The following is a 23,642-nucleotide window of genomic DNA, read 5'->3' on the forward strand; positions in this document are numbered from 1 at the left end:
ACCTTATACGGTCATCCTCCTGATCTGTGAGATACACCCGAACATTAAAAACAGAGATCATTAAGAAAGAAGGAATCTTCAAATAACAATTTAGGAAGTGAATGGTTAGTTTCACCAACAGATTAATAAAGGCAAACAAGGAAATCCAAACTAATACACAAGTTGAACTATTAGTTCTCTGTACTTCAGCAAAGATCAAAAGGCAGATTGAGTTCACAGTCTCCTGACAAATTTAAGGTGTATTCAACACAACTCCATGGAAGCCACCATTATGAAGAAAGCAGCAATGTCCAAAGATGCACAATATTACCTAAAGAAATGGCCTCACTCTGGCAGGGACAATTTCCTCCTTGGAATTAAGTGTCTTACAGCTCAGACAGAATTACAGAACTCATACCATAATGAAGAAAGTCCAAGAGAATTAACTTTTTCTCAACAAATTGCCTTTCAAGTCCTAAGAGATTGCACTTAGGGAGAATAGTGAAGCCTCCAGATCATTAGAATTTGTAAAGGAGATGCGATGGCAGGAAATGCAATGTTATAAACACCTGTATAAGAATAATGCAATGACGAACAAAAGATTGGGGGAAGATAATGTCTCGGGGTCTGAAAAGGCCAATACTGATTGTAGGTAGCACTATAGCATTCAATGGTGATGCCCTGAGGACTGGTGAAAAAAAACTAAAAATTATATAAGAATCAGACTGGGACTCACCTAGCTGACTCTGTATCATGAATAGTTACAAAGATGCTATAAAATGTATTTTGTTTACTCCCCAAAAAACTCTTGCAATTAGCCCAGAAGCTGGCTATTCTCATCCATACTCGTCTACTTGAGCCCTGAAGGACAAGATACAGGGAAGATATTGGTGATGGGACAAACAACTCTTATTTACCTTTTTCATGTAACATAGCAATGGGGTATTGAATGGAGAGCATTTATTGAACAAGCGGGCAAAAAATTGAAGAACAGGGACGAAACCAGTAACAGTGGAATAAAGTATGAGACAGGAAGTAGAGGGAAAGGGGAGGTAAGGTTAATCCAGATCAAAACTCAGGTTCCCTGTTACTGCCACTCAAACAGGTCATGAATCATTGTAGGTGAAAAACAGCAGTATCTGGAATCTTTTCTTGCGCACATGCTTTGCAGCAGCTGACAATGGGGAGCAGCAACCCCTAAACTGGTTACTCCTCCTCTTCCCAGCCCAGTGTCACTGAGGCCAGTTCTCCCAAAACTGCCCCTACCAGCCTGGCATCACTTAACTCAGCATAAGTCCTGGAGCATGCACTCGTTCAGTGTGGCAGGGGAGGACAGGGTTAGGGCAGTGTTCGATGCTATCGCAGCACAGAGGGCCTTTGTTTTATTGTTTCTATTTGTGAAGGCATCAGTAACAAGAGGCAAAGGTTTAAAATAATGAACCAAAAAAGCAAAAGTGACATGAGAACAAGTTTTCTCATGTAGTATGGGATTTAAGACCATTCGGCGCAGCCATTTTGGCGCGGACTGTTTGGCGCAGCCTATTTTGCCACAGATCCATTTAGGCACAGAACTATTTTGGTGCAGATGTACGGTAGTCATCAACGAAAATCAACATAATAGAATTATTAAATGGGTAGTTTCCAGTAGTTTGTAGTTATTATTAAAATAACTAGTCATCAAAGAAAAACATCCGTAGAGGGAACTTTACAAGTAATTAACGAGTGCCTAGAAAATTTGTCAGAAGCTTGCCTAACGACAGAGCGCTGAAGAAAATGGTTTGTAGGACAAAGGAAAGAAATTGCTGCTTACCCTGTAAATCCAAGAAATTTAGAAGAACTTGTAATTCCAGATAGCTTTAAAACATTCTGTTATTGAATATAATGAAGAACAATTTTTACTAGCCAACAGCGATAGCACCACCTGCAGAATTCTTATATTTGGAAGAAAAAGAATGCCGAGTTTCTGAAACAGTTATATGATGGAACATGCAAAATTTCCCCACCTCTATTTTCACAAGTTTATATAATTTTAGGGGAAATACATAAAAGTGTGTTCCCACTGTTGTATGCATTACTCCCAAATAAGTTACGAACAACATATGATAAATTATTTGAAATGGTTCTGGAAATACAGCCTGAATACTGCCCTGACATTATCAACTGTGACTTTGAACTTGTACATCTCGTAGCAGGGCACGATATTCCGTTGAAATTAAAGAAATTCAGGGAATTTAAATGAGTTATATTTTCTTTTTTTAGAAATTTTTGAGGAACCACGGTTAGGTGTGGACTATTCACAGACTAAATGCAGTTGATACACAAATAACTACAAACTACTGGAAACTACCCATTTAACAATTCTACTATTATGTTGATTTTCGTTGGTGACTACCATATATCTGCGCCAAAATAGTTCTGCACTTAAATGGGTCTGCGGCAAAATAGGCTGCGCCAAACAGGCCGCGCCAAATCGCTTGCGCCAAAATGGCTGTGCCGAATGGTCCCACTCCGTGCTGGAACGTGCTGTCTGAGAGCACAGCAGAGATTGCTTGAATTCAAGCATTCAGCAGGGCACTAGGACATTGTCTGAAAAGGAAGATGCTGCAGGGTTCCTGGGAGAAGGGCACACACTGAATTGCTCATTTGGAGAGCAGGTGCAGACATTACAAGCTGAAAAACCTACATTTGTACTGTGACAATTTAGTGATTCTGACATAGGGACATAGAAGTGAGTGAAGGCCTTTCAGCCCCTCAAGTCTGCTTCATCATTTTAAATCACGGCTAATCGTCTATCCAATACACTATCTCTACACCCCTTGATGTCGTCAGTAAATCTATTTATCTCTGCCTTGAACTTATTTAATGACTGAGCGCTCACCACCCTTTGGAGTAGAGAATTCCAAATGCTCAACGCTCACTGAGTGAAGACTTTCTTCCTCATCACAATCCTAAATAGCTTGTCTTTTATTTGTCCCCTAGTTCTAGACTCCACAGTCAGAGGAAACATTCTTTTCAACATCTACTGTCTGCTCAGAGTCACAGAGCTGTCCAGCATAGAAATATACCCCTCGGTCCAACTTATTCATGCTGACCAGATATCCTAAATTAATCTCATCCCATTTGCCAGCATTTGGCTCATATCCCTCGAAAGCCTTCCTATTCATATACTCATCCAGATTCCTTTTAAATGTTGTAATTATACCAGCCTCCATCACTTCCTCTGGCAGCTCATTCCATACACACACCACCCTCTGCATGAAAATGTTGCCCTCTTAAAATCTTTCACCTCTCACTTTAAACCTATGCCCTCTAGTTTTGCATTCCCCCAAGCCGGGGAAAAGACGTTGTCTATTTACCCTATCCATGCCCCTCATGATTTTATGAAACGACTATGTGGTCACCCCTCAGCCTCCGACATGAGAGAAAACAGCCCCAGCCTATCCATCCCCTCTTTAATAGCTCAAACCCTCTAACCCTGGCAACATCCTTGTAAATCTCCTTTAAGAATTTTGAAAGTTTTAATGAAATTACCTCTCATTCTTCTAAAGTCCATAGAATACACTTGTCTAGTGATCTACCATGCTTAGAATATACTCACTCAGCCTGTCTCACTTCCTTAAAGCTTCTTTGCATCATCCTAACAACTCACATTCTTATAAAGATTTTATTTTTAGACCATTCGCAAACTTGGAAGTTTTAAAATTGCCCCTATTTGCAAATTATTGATATTGATCATAAACAGTTCCAATAATAATTCTTGCAAGTACCCCATACATCACAGCCTGACAACCCAAGAATGACCCATTTATTCATACTTGCTGCTTTCTACTTGTTACCAACTTTGAACTCATGCTAGTATATCATTCCTTATCCTATGCTATTTGATTCTGCTTATTAACATTCTCTGGTATTTTATCATACATTTCCTGCAGTGTGGCAACAGGTCATTTGGCCCAACAAGTCCACACTGACCCTCCAAAGAGTAACCCACCCAGCCCCATTCCCCTACATTTCCCCGACTATTATACATAACCTAAACATCCCTGGACATTATGGGCAATTTAGCATGGCCAATCCACACTAACCTGCACTTCTTTGGACTATGGGAGGAAACCAATGCAGCTTTTGAAAATCAAAATACCCCTCAGCTGCTAATGCCTCCTAATCAACTCTGCTAGAAACATTCCGAAATAAATTCAGGTTTGTTAAACATGACTTCCTCTTCAATAATCCATGTTGTCTCTGCCCAATCAGACAATTATTTTCTAAAGACACAGCAATCAGTCTTTTAATAAAGGTTCTAGTATTTTCTCTATTTTCTCAAACATAACAGATCTGGTTTTTTTCTTCCTTGTTTCTTTTATGAGTGGGGTTACATCCGCAGCATTCCAATCTGCAGAAGCTATTAGGAAATTAAGATTTTGAAAGATGATCATCGATAAATCCATTCAGTAGCAATTTCTGTCTACACTCAAAATTGAAGGTCATCCACTTCCTAAAATGCGCCAACTTTCAGTCCCAAGTTTTTAACAGCATTAAAATCTTTTTGTTCCAGGATCCCACTAAACCTCAGGATTTTAATTATTTCTGGGAGACCTTTTGTATCTTCTCCTGTGAAGACTGAGAAGTATTTATTTAGCTTCTGTGCTATTTCTCAATTTCCTTTATAAACTCTGCCTGTAATGGAACAAATGCCTTTGTTATTTATTTTTACGTACCTATGCAAGCTTTTACAACCCATTCTTGTGATTCTTCCTATTTTTATATTCATGTTTTTTTTTCTTCATCAATTGTTTTTTGATTTCCTGACTGGATTCTAAAATTCTCAAAATCATCGGGCCTACAACGATTTTTGGCAACTTCATAAGCCCTTTCCACGTTATCCATGGCTCTTTTGCTTTTCCTGTTGGTTATTTTTGCCTTATAGAAATGTATGTTTTTTTTTATAAAAAGCATTAGTGGAGATCCAAGATGGCGGTGACCCAGTAGGTCTGAGTCTGCAGAGCTCTGCCCAAGACTCAGGCAAATTGGGGTACTCACCTTCACCTCACCTGCTAAATTGCTTAAAATTGTTTTGCCCAGCACCCTTGGCCATTCTGCATCAAACTTTAGCAGTCAGATGCTTTTTAAAATGACCAAAGGCAAAGGGTCTCACAGTTCGCAGCAGACAGGAACCCCCCCCACAGCAACGGAGATGTCCGTGGCCGCCCAAGGGGACTTACCTGCAGAGGTGAGCCTGATCTCAGAGTTCATTAAACTTCGAGAGAAGATTGATGCGTCCATCGAGGAGACCCGGTCTAGGTGGGAGACGATCTCAGTCATGCTGCAGAAGCGGAGCAACGGGCTGCCGCCTCAGAGACCGCTGCTGAGTCATCTATGGTTAGGTCTGGGCTCAGGAGTGTTGAGTCTGGACCCTGGAGGAACATAATCGACGACCTCGAAAATCAAGCTCATCGGAAAAATATTTGGTTGCTGGGCCTTCCCGAATGGGAGGAGGAAGGCCAGCTTGTTGATTTCCTGGAGCTGCTGAAATTGGAGTCAGTGCTGGGCTGGGTGGGGGTTAAGTGGGCCCACCAGGTTGCTGTGCGCAGGCCCGGGTCAGACCAGCACCCTGCCCTAGTTCAACTTCAATGCTACAGGGAAAATCAAATGCTGCTAGAGGCCTTCAGAGTCTTGGGGGAGGATCCCCATGCTATGATATAACAGGGCTCCAAGATAATGTTGTTTCAGGACTTCTCTCTGGTTGTGGTCCGCAAGTGGAAGGCACTTGATGAGGCGAAGCAGGTCTGAGAGACTTAAATATTCAATATTCCACGTGACATCCGGCAACGCTGCGCTTCAGTCATGGAGGATCTGTATATAACTTCAGGTCACCGGAAAAAGTGAGAGTGTTCCTGGATGCTCTCGAATAGACTGCAGAATTTGAACTGTATGGATAATGACTTTATTTTGCTCCTCTTTTGTCTTTCCCTTCTCCTTTCTACCTCTTTCCTTGGGGTGGGGCTCATTCCATATTCTTTCTTTTGACCCTTATCTATAGCTTGCACAGTTTATTTGATTATTGGGGGTTGTTTCTGAGTGGTTTTTTTTTATTTGGTTGCTTAATACTTGCTGGGATTGTAATTTTGTAATCTTTTATATTCTTATCTTGTGTTGGTTTGCTAAGAGTATCTAGGTGATAGTATTGGGGGGGGGGGTCACCCTCTATTAACTACTGTTTTATAACATATTGGAATTTATTTACTCTACTTTGTAATGCCTGGGCCGAGGGCATGGTTCTGGCTGGGAGATGTTATGTCGGGAGTACTGGAAGGTAGTAGTGCCTCCTGTGAACAAGGGGGAAAGTCTCCTTTGAAATATGCCTTATGTTATTTATACTTAGGAGTAGTTCTTAGCTGTTTTAAAGAGAATCATTTTTGATTTTTATTCATTGTCTTTTGGGTGGGGTTCTTCCTCCTGGGGGGTCTCGGGCTTGCCTGGGCGATCATGGCTAGCCATTTGTTTAGGTGGTGCACCTGGAATGTCAAGGGGAGCCACTCACCAATCAAAAGGAAAAAGATATTATCAAGTCTTATAAAAGAAAGGGTTGATGTAGCCCTTCTCCAGGGGACACATCTACTTCATAAGGAGCATTCGAAGCTGCAACAGGGTGGGTTTGGCCAGGTGTTCTTTTCATCTTTCAGCTCAAAGAGTAGGGGAGTAGCCATACTTATTTGAAAGAATCTTCCCTTCCAAATGCGAAGCCAGATAAAAGATGAGTCTGGACTGTATGTATTAATTAAAGCCCTAATATATGGAGAGGATTCCATGTTCTTGAATCTTAATTGGCCCCCGGCACACTCTTAAATTTTTAATGGAAAGGTTCTCCAAGTTGATGGCTCTTGGGGTGCGCCATATAATTAAAACCTCCCCCGATAATTGCATCATTGACCCAGAAATGGACAGGATACCTAGGAGCTCTGCGGGCATATCTTTATGGTCTAGGCAGTTGGCGGATCTGAATAGGGAGTTGGGGCTGGTAGATGTGTGGAGGTGTCTTCATCCTGAGGGTAGAGACTTACTTTCTATTCTAATCCACACAAGTGCCATACCAGAATCAATATGTTTTTGTCCCCTTGACCCTTTTGAACTCGATATTGTCCTGTAAAATAGGTAAGATAACTATTTCTGACCATGCTGCAGTATATATGGAGGTTAAGACTAGTGGTGATGAGATAGGTTCCTGACATTGGCATATGGACCCTTCCCTATTGAAGGATAGTAAGTTCATAAAATAATTTTACGCAGGAATTTAAAACCTTCTGGGATATCAACTCAGGCACGGCCAGTAACCCTTCAGTGATGTTGGAGACTGCTAAGGCATATGCATGAGGCTTGGTTATCTCATATTCTGTAACCCGGAAAAGACAAAAGGGAGAGCAACAGCGTCTGCTCGAGGCTCGCCTGAAGGCAACTGAATAGGACCTCTATTACTAAACTACAGTGGATCACAGTCCTTAGGGCAACTTGAATACCGCACTTACTCAAACAGAGTGTAAAGCCATTGTCTCCAACACCGTGACTGACCTCATTTCCTCCGGATGCCTCCCCTCACCCCCCCCCCCCCAACAGCTTCCAACCTCAGTCTCCCAACCCGGACAGCCCATTTCTACTGACTCCTCAAAATCCACAAGAAGGGCTGTCCCGGCAGGCCCATTGTGTCAGCATGCTCCTGCCCCACTGAACTTATTTCCTCCTGCCTTGACTCCATCCTTACTCCTCTGGTTCACACACCCTCCCCACCTTACATCCGGGATTCCTCTGATGCCCTGCGACACATTGATAGCTTTCAATTCGCAGGCCCTAACCACCACTTATTCACCATCGATGTGCATTCTCTTAACACCTCCATCCCACACCAAGACAGCTTGAAAGCTCTTCGCTACTTTCTCGAAAAGAGGCCCGAACAATCTCCATCCACACTCTCCTCCGCCTGGCTGAACTTGTTCTCTCTCTCAACTTCTCCTTCAACTCATCCCATTTTCTCCAAATCAATGGGTACCCACATGGGTCTTAGCTATGCCTGCCTTTTCATGGGGTATGTGGAACATTTCTTGTTCCAGGCCTACCTGGGTCCCCTCCCACAACTGCTTTAATCGGTACATCGATGACTATTTCGGTGCGGCTTCATGCTCTCGTCCTGACCTGGAAAAATTCATAAACTTCGCTTCCAGTTTCCATCCCTCCATCACCTTCACCTGGTCCATCTCCGACACTTGCCTTCCTTTCCTTGACCTTTCTGTCTCCATTTCCGGCAATAGTCTATCCACTAATATCCATTACAAGCCCACTGACTCACACAGCTATCTGGACTACAGCTCTTCTCACCCCACGTCCTATAAGGACTCTACCGCTTTCTCTCAGCTCCTTCGCCTCCGCTGCATTTGTTCCAATGAGGCCACTTTCCAAAGTGATGATCTTTGTATGTGCTCCTTCTTCTCCAACCGTGGCTTCCCATCTACAGTTGTTGACAGGGCTCTCGACAGCGTGCGATCCATCTCCCGCGCCACGACCCTCCCCCCCCTTTCCCTCCTCTAACAAGGATAGGGTCCCTCTTGTTCTCACCTTTCAGCCCACCAGCCTTCACATGCAAAGAATAATCCTCCGCCATTTTCGCCAACTCCAACACGACACCACCACTAAACACAACTTCCCTTCCCTCCCCCGTCTGCATTCCCCAGAGATCATTCCCTCCAGGACAACCTAGTCCACTCCTCCATCGCACCTAACACCTCTCCCATCACACACAGCACCTTCCCATCACACCTAACACCTCTCCCATCACACACGGCACCTTCCCATGCAATTGCAGAAGGTGCAACACCTGCCCCTTTACCTCTTCCATGCTCACCATCCAAGCGTTACAGCCTGCCAGTCTCAACATTGAATTCAATAACTTCAGATGATTATCCCATCTCAACCCTTCTGTTTTCATTCTGCTCTGTAATTTTATTTTATTTATCTTCTTTATATATTTTTTTCACTGTTCTGTATCTCTTATTTTTTGATTGTCTCTTTCTCTCGCTCCCCACTCTCTCATTCACCTTTTTCCTCTCCTCTTCCCCCTTTGCTACCTTTCTCCCCTGTTTTCCATTTTGCCTCTGCTTCACTCATCCCCCCCATCCCCCACATATTTTGTCACATAGCCCTGGCTTCAGCCTTGGTCACTCACAGCTCCTAATCTCCCTATAATCTCTCTATGCGCTGTCATTATCACCTCTTTATTGCTACCTTTGCTTCTGGAGCCATGACTCCCTTTCTCTCAGCCTATACCTCTACTCCCTATTTCTCCCCTTTTTTTAGCTTTGACAAAGGGTCAGTTAGACTCAAAACATCAGCTCTTTTCTCTCCTTACAGATGCTGCCAGACCTGGTGAGATTTTCCAGCATTTTCTCTTTTGGGAGCAAAGAGAGAGATATTACTCGCGAAGCAGAGACTATTTGAATACAGTGACAAGCCTGGCAGGTATCTAGCATACCTTGCCAGAAAGAAAAAGTCTCCCCAAGCCATTACGTCTATTAGAGAGCGTGCTGGTACCCGGACTTGTGATCGGAAAAAGATCAATGCAGTCTATAGAAAGTTCTATTTCGAATTGTATAAGTTGCAGGACTGTGAGGATAGAACGAGGAAGAGGTGTCTTTTTTTAAAAGATCTGGCCCTCCCGGGCCTAACCTCAGAGCAGGTCTCAATCTTGAATGCACCCTGGCAACCCAGGAAGTACAGGAGGCGGTGAGGCAAAGTGACAAAGCGCCTGGACCAGATGGATTCCAGGCAGAGTTCTATAAAGAATTTATAGGGGAACTGGTCAGGCCACTTAAAAATATGTATAACTATTCATATAGTCAGGGCTGCTTCCCACCTTCGCTGAGAGAAGCAAATATTTCTCTCATTCTTAAGGAGGGAAAGGCCCCAGATGACTGCTCTTATCCTTGTTAAATGTGGATTTTAAAATTCTCTCAAAAATGCTGGCATTAAGACTGGAGAGGATTTTACCATTCATTATAAAAGAGGTCCAGACGGGGTTTAGAAAGAGTCACAGGTCAATTAACAACAATAGAAGGGTCTTAAATATGGTACAAATCTGCCAGCAGGGAGCGATACCGGGATTAGTTGTCTCCCTAGATGCAGAGAAGGCATTCGATTGGGTAGAAAGGCCATATCTCTTTTATACGTTGGAACAGTTTGGTGTTGGAGAGGTCTTTACTAAATGGGTTACAGTATTTTGTAATGATCCCAAAGCAGTGGTGATTACCAATGGTTTAAGTTCGGATAGCTTTAGCATTGGCAGAGGCTGTCATCAGGGATGCCCTCTCTCACTATTATTATTTATGCTAGTGATTGAGACACTGGCGGAAGCTATACGAGCTGACTCTAATACAAACTGCTCTGGAGGTTGGATCGGGCAAGCACGAAATTAATCTATGCGGGTGATGTCCTCCTTTTCTTAAAGTGATTCATTAACATCTGTGCCCTGCTTAGTTCAAGTGGTTAACTTATTTGGTATGTTCTCAGGTTACAAAATCAATGTTATGAAATTGGAGGCCATGCCGCTGGGTGGTCTTGCCAGTGTATCGAATTTACCGGATGGATCCTGTTTCCCCATTTGGTGGTCACTAGAGGTTTTCTTTACTTAGATATTTTTATTACTCCAGGTGGGCAATTATACACACTTATTGGAGAAAATAAAACAGGACCCTCAAAGCTGGGAAGATCTCCCGATATCCTGGCGAGGTAGAATAGCTTTAGTTAAGATGAATATTCTACCTGGCCTTTTATACCCTATGAGAATGCTCCCCTTGATGCTGCTGAGACAGGCGTTGCGTAAGCTTTATAGATGGCTCAGCTCCTTTATTTGGAATCATAGACGGCCCCTTATTAAATTAGAAAGGCTGCAGCTTCCACAAGCAAGGGGTGGGCTGGACTTTCTGGATTTCAGGAGGTACCAATTGAGCTCCCTATTATCTATGTAGCTGATTGATTGTGGGTCACGAGACCCAATCTGGTTAGATGTTGAGGCCTCCCAAGCAAAATGTCCCCTCATCAAATCTACTATTTATGGACAAGAGGAGAGTTATTACGGATTAATGTAAAAACCCTATTGTATTAAATACAAAGACTGGAGAATAATGGGACAGGATGAGGGTAACCTACAAAAAACCTTCCCTTATACCCCTATAGTGGGAACGTTGAGATTCCAGCCAGGGCTGACTGATGCTGTATTCAAAACCTGGGAGTCCAGAGGTATCTTCTGTTTGGGAGATCTGTTCGATGGGGAGGTTGTGATGTCCTTCAAACAGCTGCGTCAAAAGTTTGGACTGTCGAGCAAGGACCTTTTTCAGTATTTTCAAATACAAGACTTCATACAAAAGACGACCACACTGATAATTAATCCTTATAAATTGGTTAGGGAAAGGAGAGTGCTTCGGCTAACGGGTCCGCCCTCAGTCAGTACTCTCTACCACTTACTATGTAAGGAGATATCGAAGGACATGGAATGGTTATATGAAAACTAGAGTCAAGAATTGGGGATGAAAATCTCCTTAGAAATGTAGGAGGATGTCTGGGAAAATGCCAGGAAGATCTCTATCTGTAATAGAATTCAGGCTACTCAGTTGAAGACACTTCACAGGGCTCACATGGCACTTGCAAAGTTCAAGGCAGGTGCATCTTCAACGCAAAATAGAAGTTGGTACTCTCACGCATATTCTGTGGATGTGCCATAAGATCCGCAGGTACTGGGACAGAGTAGCGAATGCCTTGACAAAGATTTTGGGTACCGGAGATTGGGCTAGACCCAGTGTCTTTACTTTTGGGCTCCCCAAATTTCCCCTCTTTGGATGTATACGGGAGGAAGTTATTCACTATCCTTTCCTTTTCTGCGAGGAAAAACATTTTAGTGAATTGAGTATCCAATTGGCATAGGATAGTCATGGAATATATCCCCCTAGACTTCCTTACGAATATGGTGCACCAAAAAAACGGAATTATTTTATAGAACGTGGCAGCCCTTTTTGAATTACATTGTCACCGATATTTCATCCATATTGTTCAGGGCTTATGTTTAGCAGTGGTAATGGTTCTGGCTGGTTCGGGGGCTCCCGGGAGGAGCACTCCCGTATAAATACGGGTTTTGTTATGACTTGATATAAATTTATTTTGAATATGTATTTAGTTATTTATTTACTTATTTGTTTACTTAAAGATTTCTTTTCTCCTTTTGTTTATTGTTAGTAATGTATGATATCCTATTTTATGTTTTGGTTGTTTGTAGAACAGATTAGTTAGTTTTTAAAAATTCTATATTGTATTATATTGTAAAGTGGAATACACTAGTTTGTACTATTTTTGTAATTTTGTAAAAAATTACAAAAATCTTCTTTTTCAATAAAAATATCTATTAAAAAAAACATTTTAAGAAGGGCGGTAAGGACAAGTCAGGGAACTATAGACCAGTGAGCCTGAGCAGGTGGGCAAGTTGTTGGAGAGAATCCTGAGGGACAGGATGTACATGTAATTGGAAAGGCAAGGACTGATTATGGATAGTCAACATGGCTTTGTGCGTGGGAGATCATGTCTCACAAACTTGATTGAGTTTTTTGAAGAAGTAACAGAGGATTGATGATGGCAGAACGGTAGATGTGATCTATATGCACTTCAGTATGGCGTTCAAGAAGGTTCCCCATGGGAGACTGATTAGCAAGGTTAGATCTCACGGAATACAGGGAGAACTAAATATTTGGATACAGAACTGGCTCAAAGGTAGAAGACAGAGGGTGGTGGTGGAGAGCTGTTTTTCAGACTGGAGGCCTGTGACCAGTGGAGTGCCACAAGGATCGGTGCTGGGCCCTCTACTTTTTGTCATTTACATAAATGATTTGGATGCGAGCATAAGGAGGTACAGTTAGTAAGTTTGCAGATGACACCAACATTGGAGGTATAGTGGAGAGGGTTACCTCAGATTACAACAGTATCTTGACCAGATGGGCCAATAGGCTGAGAAGCGGCAGATAGAGTTTAATTCAGATAAATGCGAGGAGCTGTAGTTTGGGAAAGCAAATCTTAGCAGGACTTATACACTTAATGGTAAGGTCCTAGGGAGTGTTACTGAACAAAGAGACCTTGGAGTGCAGGTTGATAGCTCCTTGAAAGTGGACTCACAGGTAGATAGGATAGTGAAGGCAGCGGTTGGTATGCTTTCCTTTATTGATCAGAGTATTGAGTACAGGAGTTGGGAGGTCATGTTGCGGCTGTACAGGACATTGGTTAGGCCACTGTTGGAATATTGCGTGCAATCATGGTCTCCTTCCTATCGGAAAGATGTTGTGAAACTTGAAAGGGTTCAGAAAAGATTTACAAGGATGTTGCCAGGGTTGGAGGATTTGAGCTATAGGGAGAGGCTGAACAGGCTGGGGCTGTTTTCCCTCGAGTGTCGGAGGCTGAGGGGTGACCTTATAGAGGTTTACAAAATTATGAGGGGCATGGATAGGATAAATAGACAAAATCTTTTCCCTGGGGTGGGAGAGTCCAGAACTAGAGGGCATAGGTTTAAGGTAAGAGGGGAAAAGATATAAAAGGGACCCAAGGGGCAACTTTTCACACAGATGGTAGTATGAGTATGGAATAAGTTGCCAGAGGAAGTGGCGGAGGCTGGTACAATTGCAACATTTAAGAGGCATTTGAATGGGTATATGACTAGGAAGGGTTTGGAGGGATATGGGCTGGGTGCTGGTAGGTGGGATTAGATTGGGTTGGGATATCTGTTCGGTGTGGACGGGTTGGACCGAAGGGTCTGTTTCTATGCTGTACATCTCTATGGCTCTATTAGTTCTTTAGATACAGCTATTGTCCATCTGCGGTCAAACCTTTTCATGTATTTTCCAATTCACCAAAGCCAACTTCTTTCCCATACCTTCATAACTGCCCTTGATTAGGTTTAAGACCATAGTTTGAATCTTAAATACATCTTTTTCAAACTTAGTGGAAAATTTAGTCCTACTATGATACCTTTTCATTGATGGGGGTTTTTTTGACAGCAATATTATCAATTAATCCTTGCTCACTGCATAATGCTAGATCTAAAATAACTTGTGTCACAATTGGTTTGTCAATGTTTTCCCGAGAAAACTGTTTTGAACACTGTGTCCAGTTTAATCTCACTGCTATATGAAGCTGGAGAGGGTCCAGAAGAGATTTACCAGGATGTTGCTGGGAATGGAAGGTTTCAGTTATAAGGAGATACTGGACTCTTTTCAGTGGAATGTAGAAGGTCAGAGGTGACCTTCGGAGGTTTATAAAATCATGAGGGATATAGATAAGGTGTCTTTTCCCTAGGTTGAGGATTTCAAGACTGGGGGTATAATTTTAAGGGGAGAGGAGAAAGGTTTTAAAAAGACACAAGGGGCAATTTTTTTTACGTAGAATGGTTCGTGTGTGGAATGACCTTCCAGAAGATGTGATGGATGAGAGTACAGTTACAACGTTTAAAAAATATTTTGATAAGTACGTGAATAAAAATGTTTGAAGGGATATGGGCCAAGCATAGGCAGATGAGACTAGTTTAGTGTGGGATTACATTCGGTATGGATTGGTTGTACCGAAGGGTCTGTTTCCATGCTGTATTCTACTCTATAACACATTCTAGAAATTCTTCCTTCACAGCATTAGTGCTGATTAGAGTTGCCCAGTCTGTACATAGATTGAAGCCAGTCATGTTTATGGCATTCGCTTTGCTCCATGCACCTCAATTTCCTGATTTCAATCATGTCACATAATACCAGAAACATTGATTAGTGGGATAATCCAACTGAGTAGGTGGGTATTTAAAGTATTCTAAGACGGGTATTTAAAGTATTCTAAGACAGTATTTGAAGGTGACCGAATGTTTTCGGCAACATTTCTCTCTGAATCAATACCACAAAAACTTTATAATCGTGTTGCTTTTTGTTGGCACTGGTACAAAATGACTGCTGCATTTGCCTAAGCAAAGCTACACCTTCGACACCAGTATATTTGTGAAGTCCTCTAAATTACTTTAATATGATGTTGTTCTCTTTTGGTAACATCTTTGTGACTCTCTATTGGGTGTATCGCAGTGTTAAAATGGCTGCATAAATGTAAGCCCTTGTGGGTTTATGTAGTAGGCAGACGTGGCATTTTAATTTTATTTCTCCTGTCGCACAGGGATGACAGCCATTCCCTGTGCATGTCTGGGCATCTTCCTTGGAGGGCTTCTAGTGAAGAAACTCAGCTTGACACCTCTGGGTGCCATTAGGATGGCGATGTTAGTTAACCTCGTGTCCACTGCCTGCTACATTTCCTTTCTCTTTCTGGGATGTGATACAGGACCCATAGCTGGGGTCACCGTCCCTTATGGAAACACGTGAGTACAATGTCTTTAAATTATGGAAGTTCATGTGATGGGCATTCGTGCATTGCTAGGGTCAATGGTTCTGGGAGGATTAATGGCTTCTGGTCTCCAACCTTTGAGATTTAAGTCCAAAAAATGTGGATAAGATGGATCAGTAATGAAGTTCTGTGCCTTCTTATCAATACCCTCACCTGTTGGTAGGCCTGAAAGTCATTTAGACTTGGGAGAGGACTTACCATAAAGTATGGATTGTAACTCCCAAGAAGAGGGTACAAACTAAGTGCTTCCCATGGAAAGCAGGAAAAGAGAAGGACAGATAAGCAAAAAACAAAAAAGGAGAGAGAGAGACAGTGGAAGAACAAGCATGGGTAATTACCGCATTATTCATCATAGTACAGTGAAAGTTTGCTGTGCCCATGTGGGACACAGTAAGAGCTTCTAAATAATTCCCAACTGAACACAAAGAGTAATAGTATGGACATTGGTCGTCTATTACCTATTATACATCTACTTTATTCTCTTTTGGTTCAGCAGAAGAAAGCTAATATGTTTGGTTAGAAATTTGTTAGTATCTTTCGATGAAAATGTTTCAGGAGAGAAATTCAGAATTAATAAGCCAAACAGTTGACCCATGGTCCTCAAACACAAGCAGAGTGCATGCAAGGTGGCAAGGTGGCTCAGTAGTTGGCACTGCTGCCTCAGTGCCAGGGACCTGGGTTCAATTCCAGCCTCAAGTGACAGCCTGTGTGGAGTTTGGACATTCTCTGTGTCTATGTGAGTTTCCTCCAGGTGTTTCGGTTTCCTCCCACAGTTCAAAGATGTCCAAGTTAGGTGAATTGGCCATGCTAAGTGTTCCATAGTGTCCAGGGATGAGTAGGTTAGTCATGAGTAGGTTAGTGGGCGGCACGGTGGCACAGTGGTTAGCACTGCTGCCTCACAGCGCTAGAGACCCGGGTTCAATTCCCGCCTCAGGCGACTGACTGTGTGGAGTTTGCACGTTCTCCCCGTGTCTGCGTGGGTTTCCTCCGGGTGCTCCAGTTTCCTCCCACAGTCCAAAGATGTGCAGGTCAGGTGAATTGGCCATGCTAAATTGTCCGTAGTGTTAGGTAAGGGGTAAATGTGTTAGGTATGGGTGGGTTGCGCTTCGGCGGGGCGGTGTGGACTTGTTGGGCCGAAGGGCCTGTTTCCACACTGTAAGTAATCTAATCTAATCTAATCATGGGAAAATGTAGAGTAATAGGGTAGGGGGATGGGTCTGAGTGGGATACTCTTCTGAGGGTCGGTGTGGAGTTGTTGGGCTGGAGGGCCTGTTTCCACACTGTAGGGATTCTATGAAAACCAGGAGGAATGGAGAATTTTGGTGGGATGGGAAGGGGAGGGTGTTAGGGAGGCATAGATTACAGAGGTTGAAGATTTATACATGAGGAAGAAAATGTTAATTTCAATGTCGGAGAGATAAGGGAGTCAGTGTGAGTCAGCAAGACTCGCTCTCTCTCATCAGAGCTGTACTGCTTAAACTGAAAGAATTCCTTATGTTGCAGATCTGTCTCATACATGGATTTGGACCCTTATGCACCCTGTAATAGTGATTGTGACTGTAAAACGGCAGCTTATAATCCCGTTTGTGGATCTGATGGAATTACCTACTTATCTTCATGTTTTGCTGGCTGCTCCAACATGGTGAGAGTTTAATTTGTAATATACAGTGCAGAAGGTACAATAAATCTCTAAACTGTAGATTTTGGGGTCAATAGAAATTGAAAGTTAGTAGTTCAGGAGATCAAACTGCCTGTTTTATAATGCTTCTCATTGCTGAGGTAAAGACTAAATGGAATGAAGCCACCTTGAAAACTAACATGTGATAGACAATGGAGAGGTACCAAGAACAGTATGATGGTAACTTGCAAAACTCACATCCCACTTGAAACCTGGGAGCCTATCGTCTGGAGTGAATTTAATAACCTCCATGATGGTCAATGCACAAGGATCAAAGCCTCATTATTTCACTACTAATGTAGCTTATTCTGATTTATCATGTTAAGATAACTCCTCGATATCCAGGTAGGCAAAAGTTGTTTGTGAATTCCTAAACCCAAACTGGAGACCAACCATTATCTGAATATCCACGTCGAAAAAAATAATTTTCAAGATAACGTGCATCTTGAAACATGTCACGTACCACCCATAACTGATGTGCTGCATGCAAAACATAAGATGCTATTTGTTTAATTGGCTTTTGTACTCAGATGGACATAAGAGATGCCATGGCCCTATTCCAAGAAGTCCAGTTGTTCTTCCCTCTATTTGTGCTCTATCCCCACCTATCATTTACTCCTTACCCCCTCCCTCCACCCTATCTGCTGCAAATAAACTGACATTTTCCTAGCTACCATCAGTTCTGAGGAAGGGTCACTCAACCTGAAACATTAACTCTGATTTCTCTCCACAGATGATGCCAGACCTCCTGAGCTTTTCCAGCAATTCCTGTTTTGGTTTCTGTTCCACAGTTCTTTCAGTTTTTATTTATAACAGGAGAGCTTTCTTCTTGATTCAAGGTCTATCCTGAAGTCAACGCCACATGAAAAAACAGTTATCTGGGTCATTGTTTCTTGTGAGAGTTTGCTGTGGGCAATATAACTGCTACTTTTCCTAAATTAATCAACAAATGTACTTCAGAAATATTTGTGAAGCCCTTTGGGGTGTCATGAAGTCATGCAAGGTGATGCAAGTCTTTTTAATTATTTAGCTCTAAGTATGTGAGGGAGAAAAGAAACAAAGGTTCTGCTAAAAAAAGTTGGTAATCCCACCTCTGTAACAGGTGAATAATTTGTTCAAAATAGCCTGTTTTCCCTGCTTTTAAAAATAATTGATAAACTGATCTAAAAATAGGTTAATTCAATGCATTATTGTTTAGTTAGGAATTACTGTCGGTCTTGATCATGTCACAAATGGAAGCTTCTAAAACAATGTAGTGTATTTATTTATTTTTATGCACAGATGAGATTTTAATCATAACACATGGACATCTGCGGCTTTCCTGGCTGATATTCTCCCCCTCACCAGACCAATGTTCATTTATGATTATAAGATTATATTCAAACATAATCAGAAAATTAATGAGCCACTTTATATCAAATTGCAGCTGTATAAAGCCTTGGCATGAAGAAGTTATTTTCTTTGTCTCTATCATTAACTAAAATAGTTCATTTTCTTTTTGCACTACCCGCTTCAGTCAGTAGACACGCATTGTTGATAATACAGCGTATTAGTATTCTGTACCATGCAGGCTTACTGATTAGCCAAGGTCAATGAATTGAAAAAGGAAAATGTCAACTCCTGCTCCGTAAGCTGAATGATCATCTCAAAGTTAAAATGAGAGGTGACTAAGCATCAAACTGCCTGTTGTGTTCCAGCTGTTATCAAATGGGAATCTTTTCATTCCCAGAAGTTTTGTAGTAACAATAACAACACTACTGCATTTATGTTGTTCCTTAGGCAGCTGCAAGCCACCATTCAGGCTAAGAAAAATTTGATGAAACAATCTAATCAAAATATAAAGGAAGCCTCCACTCTTACACAGTTTTCGCGACTTCAGGATATCCTCAGCATTTTACAGCCAAAGTACTTTAAAGTGTTGTTGCTGTTCTAAAAGTTGGGGGGGGAGGTGGGGAAGAAAATGGAGTGGTAAGTTAGCTCGGTGGTTTGGACTGTTGCATGACAGCACCAGGGACCTGGGCTCGATTTCAGCCTCAGGCAACTGCTTTGGAGTATGCACATTCTCCCTGTGTCTGCGTGGGTTTCTTCCCACAGTTCAAAGATGTGCAGATTAGTTTGATTGGCCATGCTAAGTGACCCATTGTAAACTAGGTGGATTAGCCATAGGAAGTGCAGGGATAGGATAGCAGGTTGGGTCTGGGTAGGATGCTCTTCAGAGGGTTAGTGCAGACTGGATGGGCTGAATGGCCTGCTTCTACACTATTGGGATTCTGTGTCAGCAATTTGCACAGAGGATGTAATGCTGAGTTAGCATTGCTGATAAAAAGTTTTTTTTCCCTTTCGTGGGATGTGGGTGTCACTGGTAAGGTTCGTATCTGTTGCCATCCCTACTTTCCCTTGAATGGAGCAGCTTGCTAGGCAATATCGGATTTAGGGGAGATGATAACCATGTGGTTTTATCGATGCGCTCTGAATTCAGAGACCCAGGTAATATATCCCAGGGATCGGAGTTCAAATCCTATCATTACAGGTAGTGAAATTTGAATTCAATACAAAACAAGAATCTGATAAAAACCTTTGTCAATTATCTGGGTTCACATGGCCTTTCTGGAGAGGAATTTGCTTTTGTTAGCCTGACCTAGGTGTGATTGCAAACCTATCGCTGGGAAATAAGGGATGCAGAATGAATGCTAGCCAGTGATATCTACATTCCATGAATGAATGAATGGCAAAAAAAAATGTTGCTGTGGGTTGGCATAAAAGCAGGGGTGTCCTTCGGAGGCTTTATAAAGCTCTTGTCAAACCATGTTTAGAGTATGGAGTGCAACTTTGGGCCCCATATCTCAGGAAGGATGTACTGGCCATGGAGGGGTCCAGAGGAGGTTCACAAGAATGGTCCCAGGAATGAAAGGCTAGACATATGAGGATGGTTTGAGGACTCTAGGTCTATGCTCAGTGAAGTTTAGAAGGATGAGAGGAGATCTAATTGAAACTTACAGAATGTGGAACAGCCTGGACAGAGTGGTGGTTGCAAATGATGTTTCTATTGACAGGAGAGACTACGACCAGAGTACACAGCCTTAGAGTAAAGGGAAGACCTTTTAGAATGGAGATAAGAAGAAACTTTTTCAGCCAAACAGTGATGGATCTATGGAATTCATTGCCACAGAAGACCGTGGAGGCCAGGTCATTGAGTATATTTAAGGCAGAGTTAGATAAGTTCCTGATTGTCAAAAGGATCAAAGGTTACAGGAAGAAAGCAGGAGAATGGGGTTGAGAAACTTATCAGCTATGATTGAATGGTGGAGCAAACTCGATGGGCAGAATGGCCTATTTCTGCTCCTATGTCATATGGTTTTATGGAATTGCATCTAAAATTGGGTAAGGATCGTAGATTGCCTTTCCCAAATAACATTAATGAACCAGATGGCTTTTTACAAGTCACTGGTAGTCACCATTACAGATACTCGCCTTCAGATTTTATTAACTGAATTCAAATTCCACCACCTGCGATGGTGGGATTTGAACACATGCCCAGAGTATTAGGCAGGTCTCTGAACAAGCAATCCAGTGTCATAACCACTGCACCATCAATAAACTTCTGAATTAAATGAACACTTAACTTTGGTTTGTTTGTATTTATTGAGATGAAGGATATTGATGTGATGAATGAGGTAAATCTAGTGTCGTATGAAGGCCTGGTCAGGAACCACATGGTGCAAGCAAGATGACATTCCCCCTGTATCACTCCCAACAAGAAAGTTCCTTCTGTTGTTCCAACCTCAGAACAGGCCTATGCATACAACAGTCTTCAGTTTCTTTCAATAACCTGCCAGAGATTCTACACAGTCTTTATCATTATATTTGCATTTGTAAAGCACCTTGTCAAGGCAAAGTATCTCGCAAGATTTCCTCCAATGAATAAAAGATGGCCAACCTTCTGCCAAATTAGGAATATTCAGCCCCTTGGCCCTCTGACGCCGTTCAGTTAGGTCATGGCTGATCTGTAACTCCGCTTTATCTACATTCCTGGTTTCCATAACTGATGGCGCTTGTCTATCAAAGATCTATTGATCTTGGATTTGACATTTTCAGTTGACCCTGCCACCTCATCATCTTTTTGCATGAAAGAGTTTTAGATCTCCACTGCCCCTTGTGTAAGGGGATCTCAAGAGGGTTTGAATGTAAAAGCAGTGATGTACTACTGAGACTTTATAAAGCTCTGGTTAGGCCCCATTTAGAATACTGTGTCCAGTTTTGGGCCCCACACCTCAGGAAGGACATACTAGCACTGGAGCAAGTCAAGGGGAGATTCACATGAGTGATCCCTGGAATGGTAGACCTAACATATGATGAATGGCTGAGGATGGGGATTGTATTCATTAGAGCTTAGAAGGTTGAGGGGAGATCTAATAGAAACTTACAAGATAATGCATGGCTTAGAAAGGGTGGATGCTGGGAAGTTGTTTGTTAGGCAGGGAGACTAGGACCCGTGGGCACAGCCTTAGGATTAGAGGGGGTCAATTTAAAACAGAAATGAGGAGACATTTCTTCAGCCAGAGAGTAGTGGGCCTGTGGAATTCATTGCCACAGAGCGCAGTGGAGGCTGGGACGTTAAATGTCTTCAAGGCAGACATTGATAAATTCTTGATCTCACAAGGAATTAAGGGCTATGGGGAGAGTGCAGTGTTAAAATACCCATTAGCCATGATTGAATGGCAGAGTGGACTGGATGGGCCAAATGGCCTTACTTCCACTCCTATGTCTTATGGAAATGTTTCCAGACATCACCAAGAAATGGTCCAGCTGTAACGTTAACATCAAGGCTTCTCTTCTTGGTCCTTCATCCTTTAATCATCTAGTATATTTCAAAGAACAAAACAAAATAGGAACAGACCCTTCATCCTTCCAAGCTTGTGCAGACACATTTTGCCCTTCGATACTAAAACTGTCTTCACTTGCAGGATCCACACCCCTCTGTCCCCTTCCTATCAGGTGTTCTTCCAGGTTCTCCTCGAGTGCTTCTCTTCTATCTGCTTCCACCACCTCCAATGGCAACCCGTTCCAAGCACTCACCACCTTTTGTGAAAAACTTGCCTTGAGCATCTCTTTTAAATTTCCCCCTCCCCCCGCCTTCCCCCACATATTGAACATGTGTTCCCTAGTAATTGACCCTGCCCCCCCGGGAAAAAACTTCACTTTCCACTCTATCCATGCCATTCAAATCTTATAAACATCTATCAGGTTGTCTCTCAATCTCCTGCATTCCAATGAAAACAAACTCAGTCTATCCAACCTTTCTTCATAGCTAAAATTCCCCATACCAGGCAACATTCCAGTAAACCTTTTCTGTATCCTCTCCAAAGTATACACATTCTTCTGGTAGTGTGGTGACCAGAAGTACATACAATACTCCAAGTGTGGCCTAACTAAACTTCTATAAAGCTGCAGCATATTCTTATACTCAATGTTCTTTCCATTGAAGGCAAGTATGGCATTGGCCTTTTTAACTATCTGATCTACCTGCGCTGCCATCTTCAGTGATCTGTGGACCTGCATACCCAGATCCCTCTGCATATCAATACTCCTAAGGGTTCTGCCATTCACTGTATAGTATCCACTTGTAGTTGACTTTGCAAAATGCATTTGTCACATTTGTGCCTCCAAGTGATCTATATCCTGCTGTATCCTCTGACAGTCCTCCTCACCATCGGCAACTCCACCAATCTTTGTATTGTCTGCAAACTTACTAATTAAACCAGCTATATTTTCTTCCACATCATTTATGTAGACTATGAACAACAGAGGACCCAACACTGATCCCTGTGGAACACCACTATTCACAACCCTCCATTCCGAAAAGCATCGCTCCACTGCTATCCTCTGTCTCCTATGACAGAGCCAGTTCTGTATCCATCATATCAGCTCACCCTGATACCACGTGACTTCACCCTTTTTTTTAACCAGTCTGCCATGAGGGACCTTGTCAAAGGCTTTACTGAAGTCCATGTAGACAACATCAACTACTTTTCCCTTAATCATTTTTATCACCTCCTCAGAAACTCGATCATTTTAGTGAGACACAATCTGTCCGACATAAAACCATGCTGCCTATCACTAATAAGTCAACTTGCTTCTAAAAGGTGTATACATCTTGTTCCAGAGAATCTTGTCCAATAATTTCCCTACCACCGATGTGAGTCTCACAAGCCTTAATTTCCAGGATTATCCCTGTTACTTTTTTTAAAGTTAAAAATCACACAACACCAGGTCATAGTCCAACAGGTTTAATTGGAAGCACACTAGCTTTCGGAGCAACTCTCCTTCATCAGGTGATAGTGGAGGGCTCAATCGTAACACAGAATTTATAGCAAAAATTTGCAGTGTGATGTAACTGAAATTATACATTGAAAAATTGGTTGTCTGTTAAGACTTTCATCTGTTAGAATACAGTGATAGTTTCATTTCTTTCATGTGTAAATCACAAAACCCTTTTTTTTAAAGTTGCATTCTCGGGTTAGCTGTTAACAATAGTGATAGC

At 42.3% G+C, this 23,642-nt stretch overlaps 1 protein-coding gene across 1 annotated transcript in view; it reads left to right on the forward strand.

Moving 5' to 3' along the window:
• The window catches only part of slco3a1a (solute carrier organic anion transporter family member 3A1a), a 182,895-nt gene that overhangs the window by 140,028 nt on the left and 19,225 nt on the right, over window positions 1-23,642 (forward strand). The window contains exons 6-7 of the mRNA XM_043677221.1: window positions 15,199-15,397; window positions 16,927-17,065. Of these exons, the coding sequence (XP_043533156.1) occupies window positions 15,199-15,397; window positions 16,927-17,065 (338 nt within the window). The remainder of the gene's footprint in view (window positions 1-15,198; window positions 15,398-16,926; window positions 17,066-23,642) is intronic.

The sequence above is a fragment of the Chiloscyllium plagiosum genome, chromosome 36, assembly GCF_004010195.1.
Source record: "Chiloscyllium plagiosum isolate BGI_BamShark_2017 chromosome 36, ASM401019v2, whole genome shotgun sequence".
Classification (NCBI taxonomy): Eukaryota; Metazoa; Chordata; class Chondrichthyes; order Orectolobiformes; family Hemiscylliidae; genus Chiloscyllium; species Chiloscyllium plagiosum.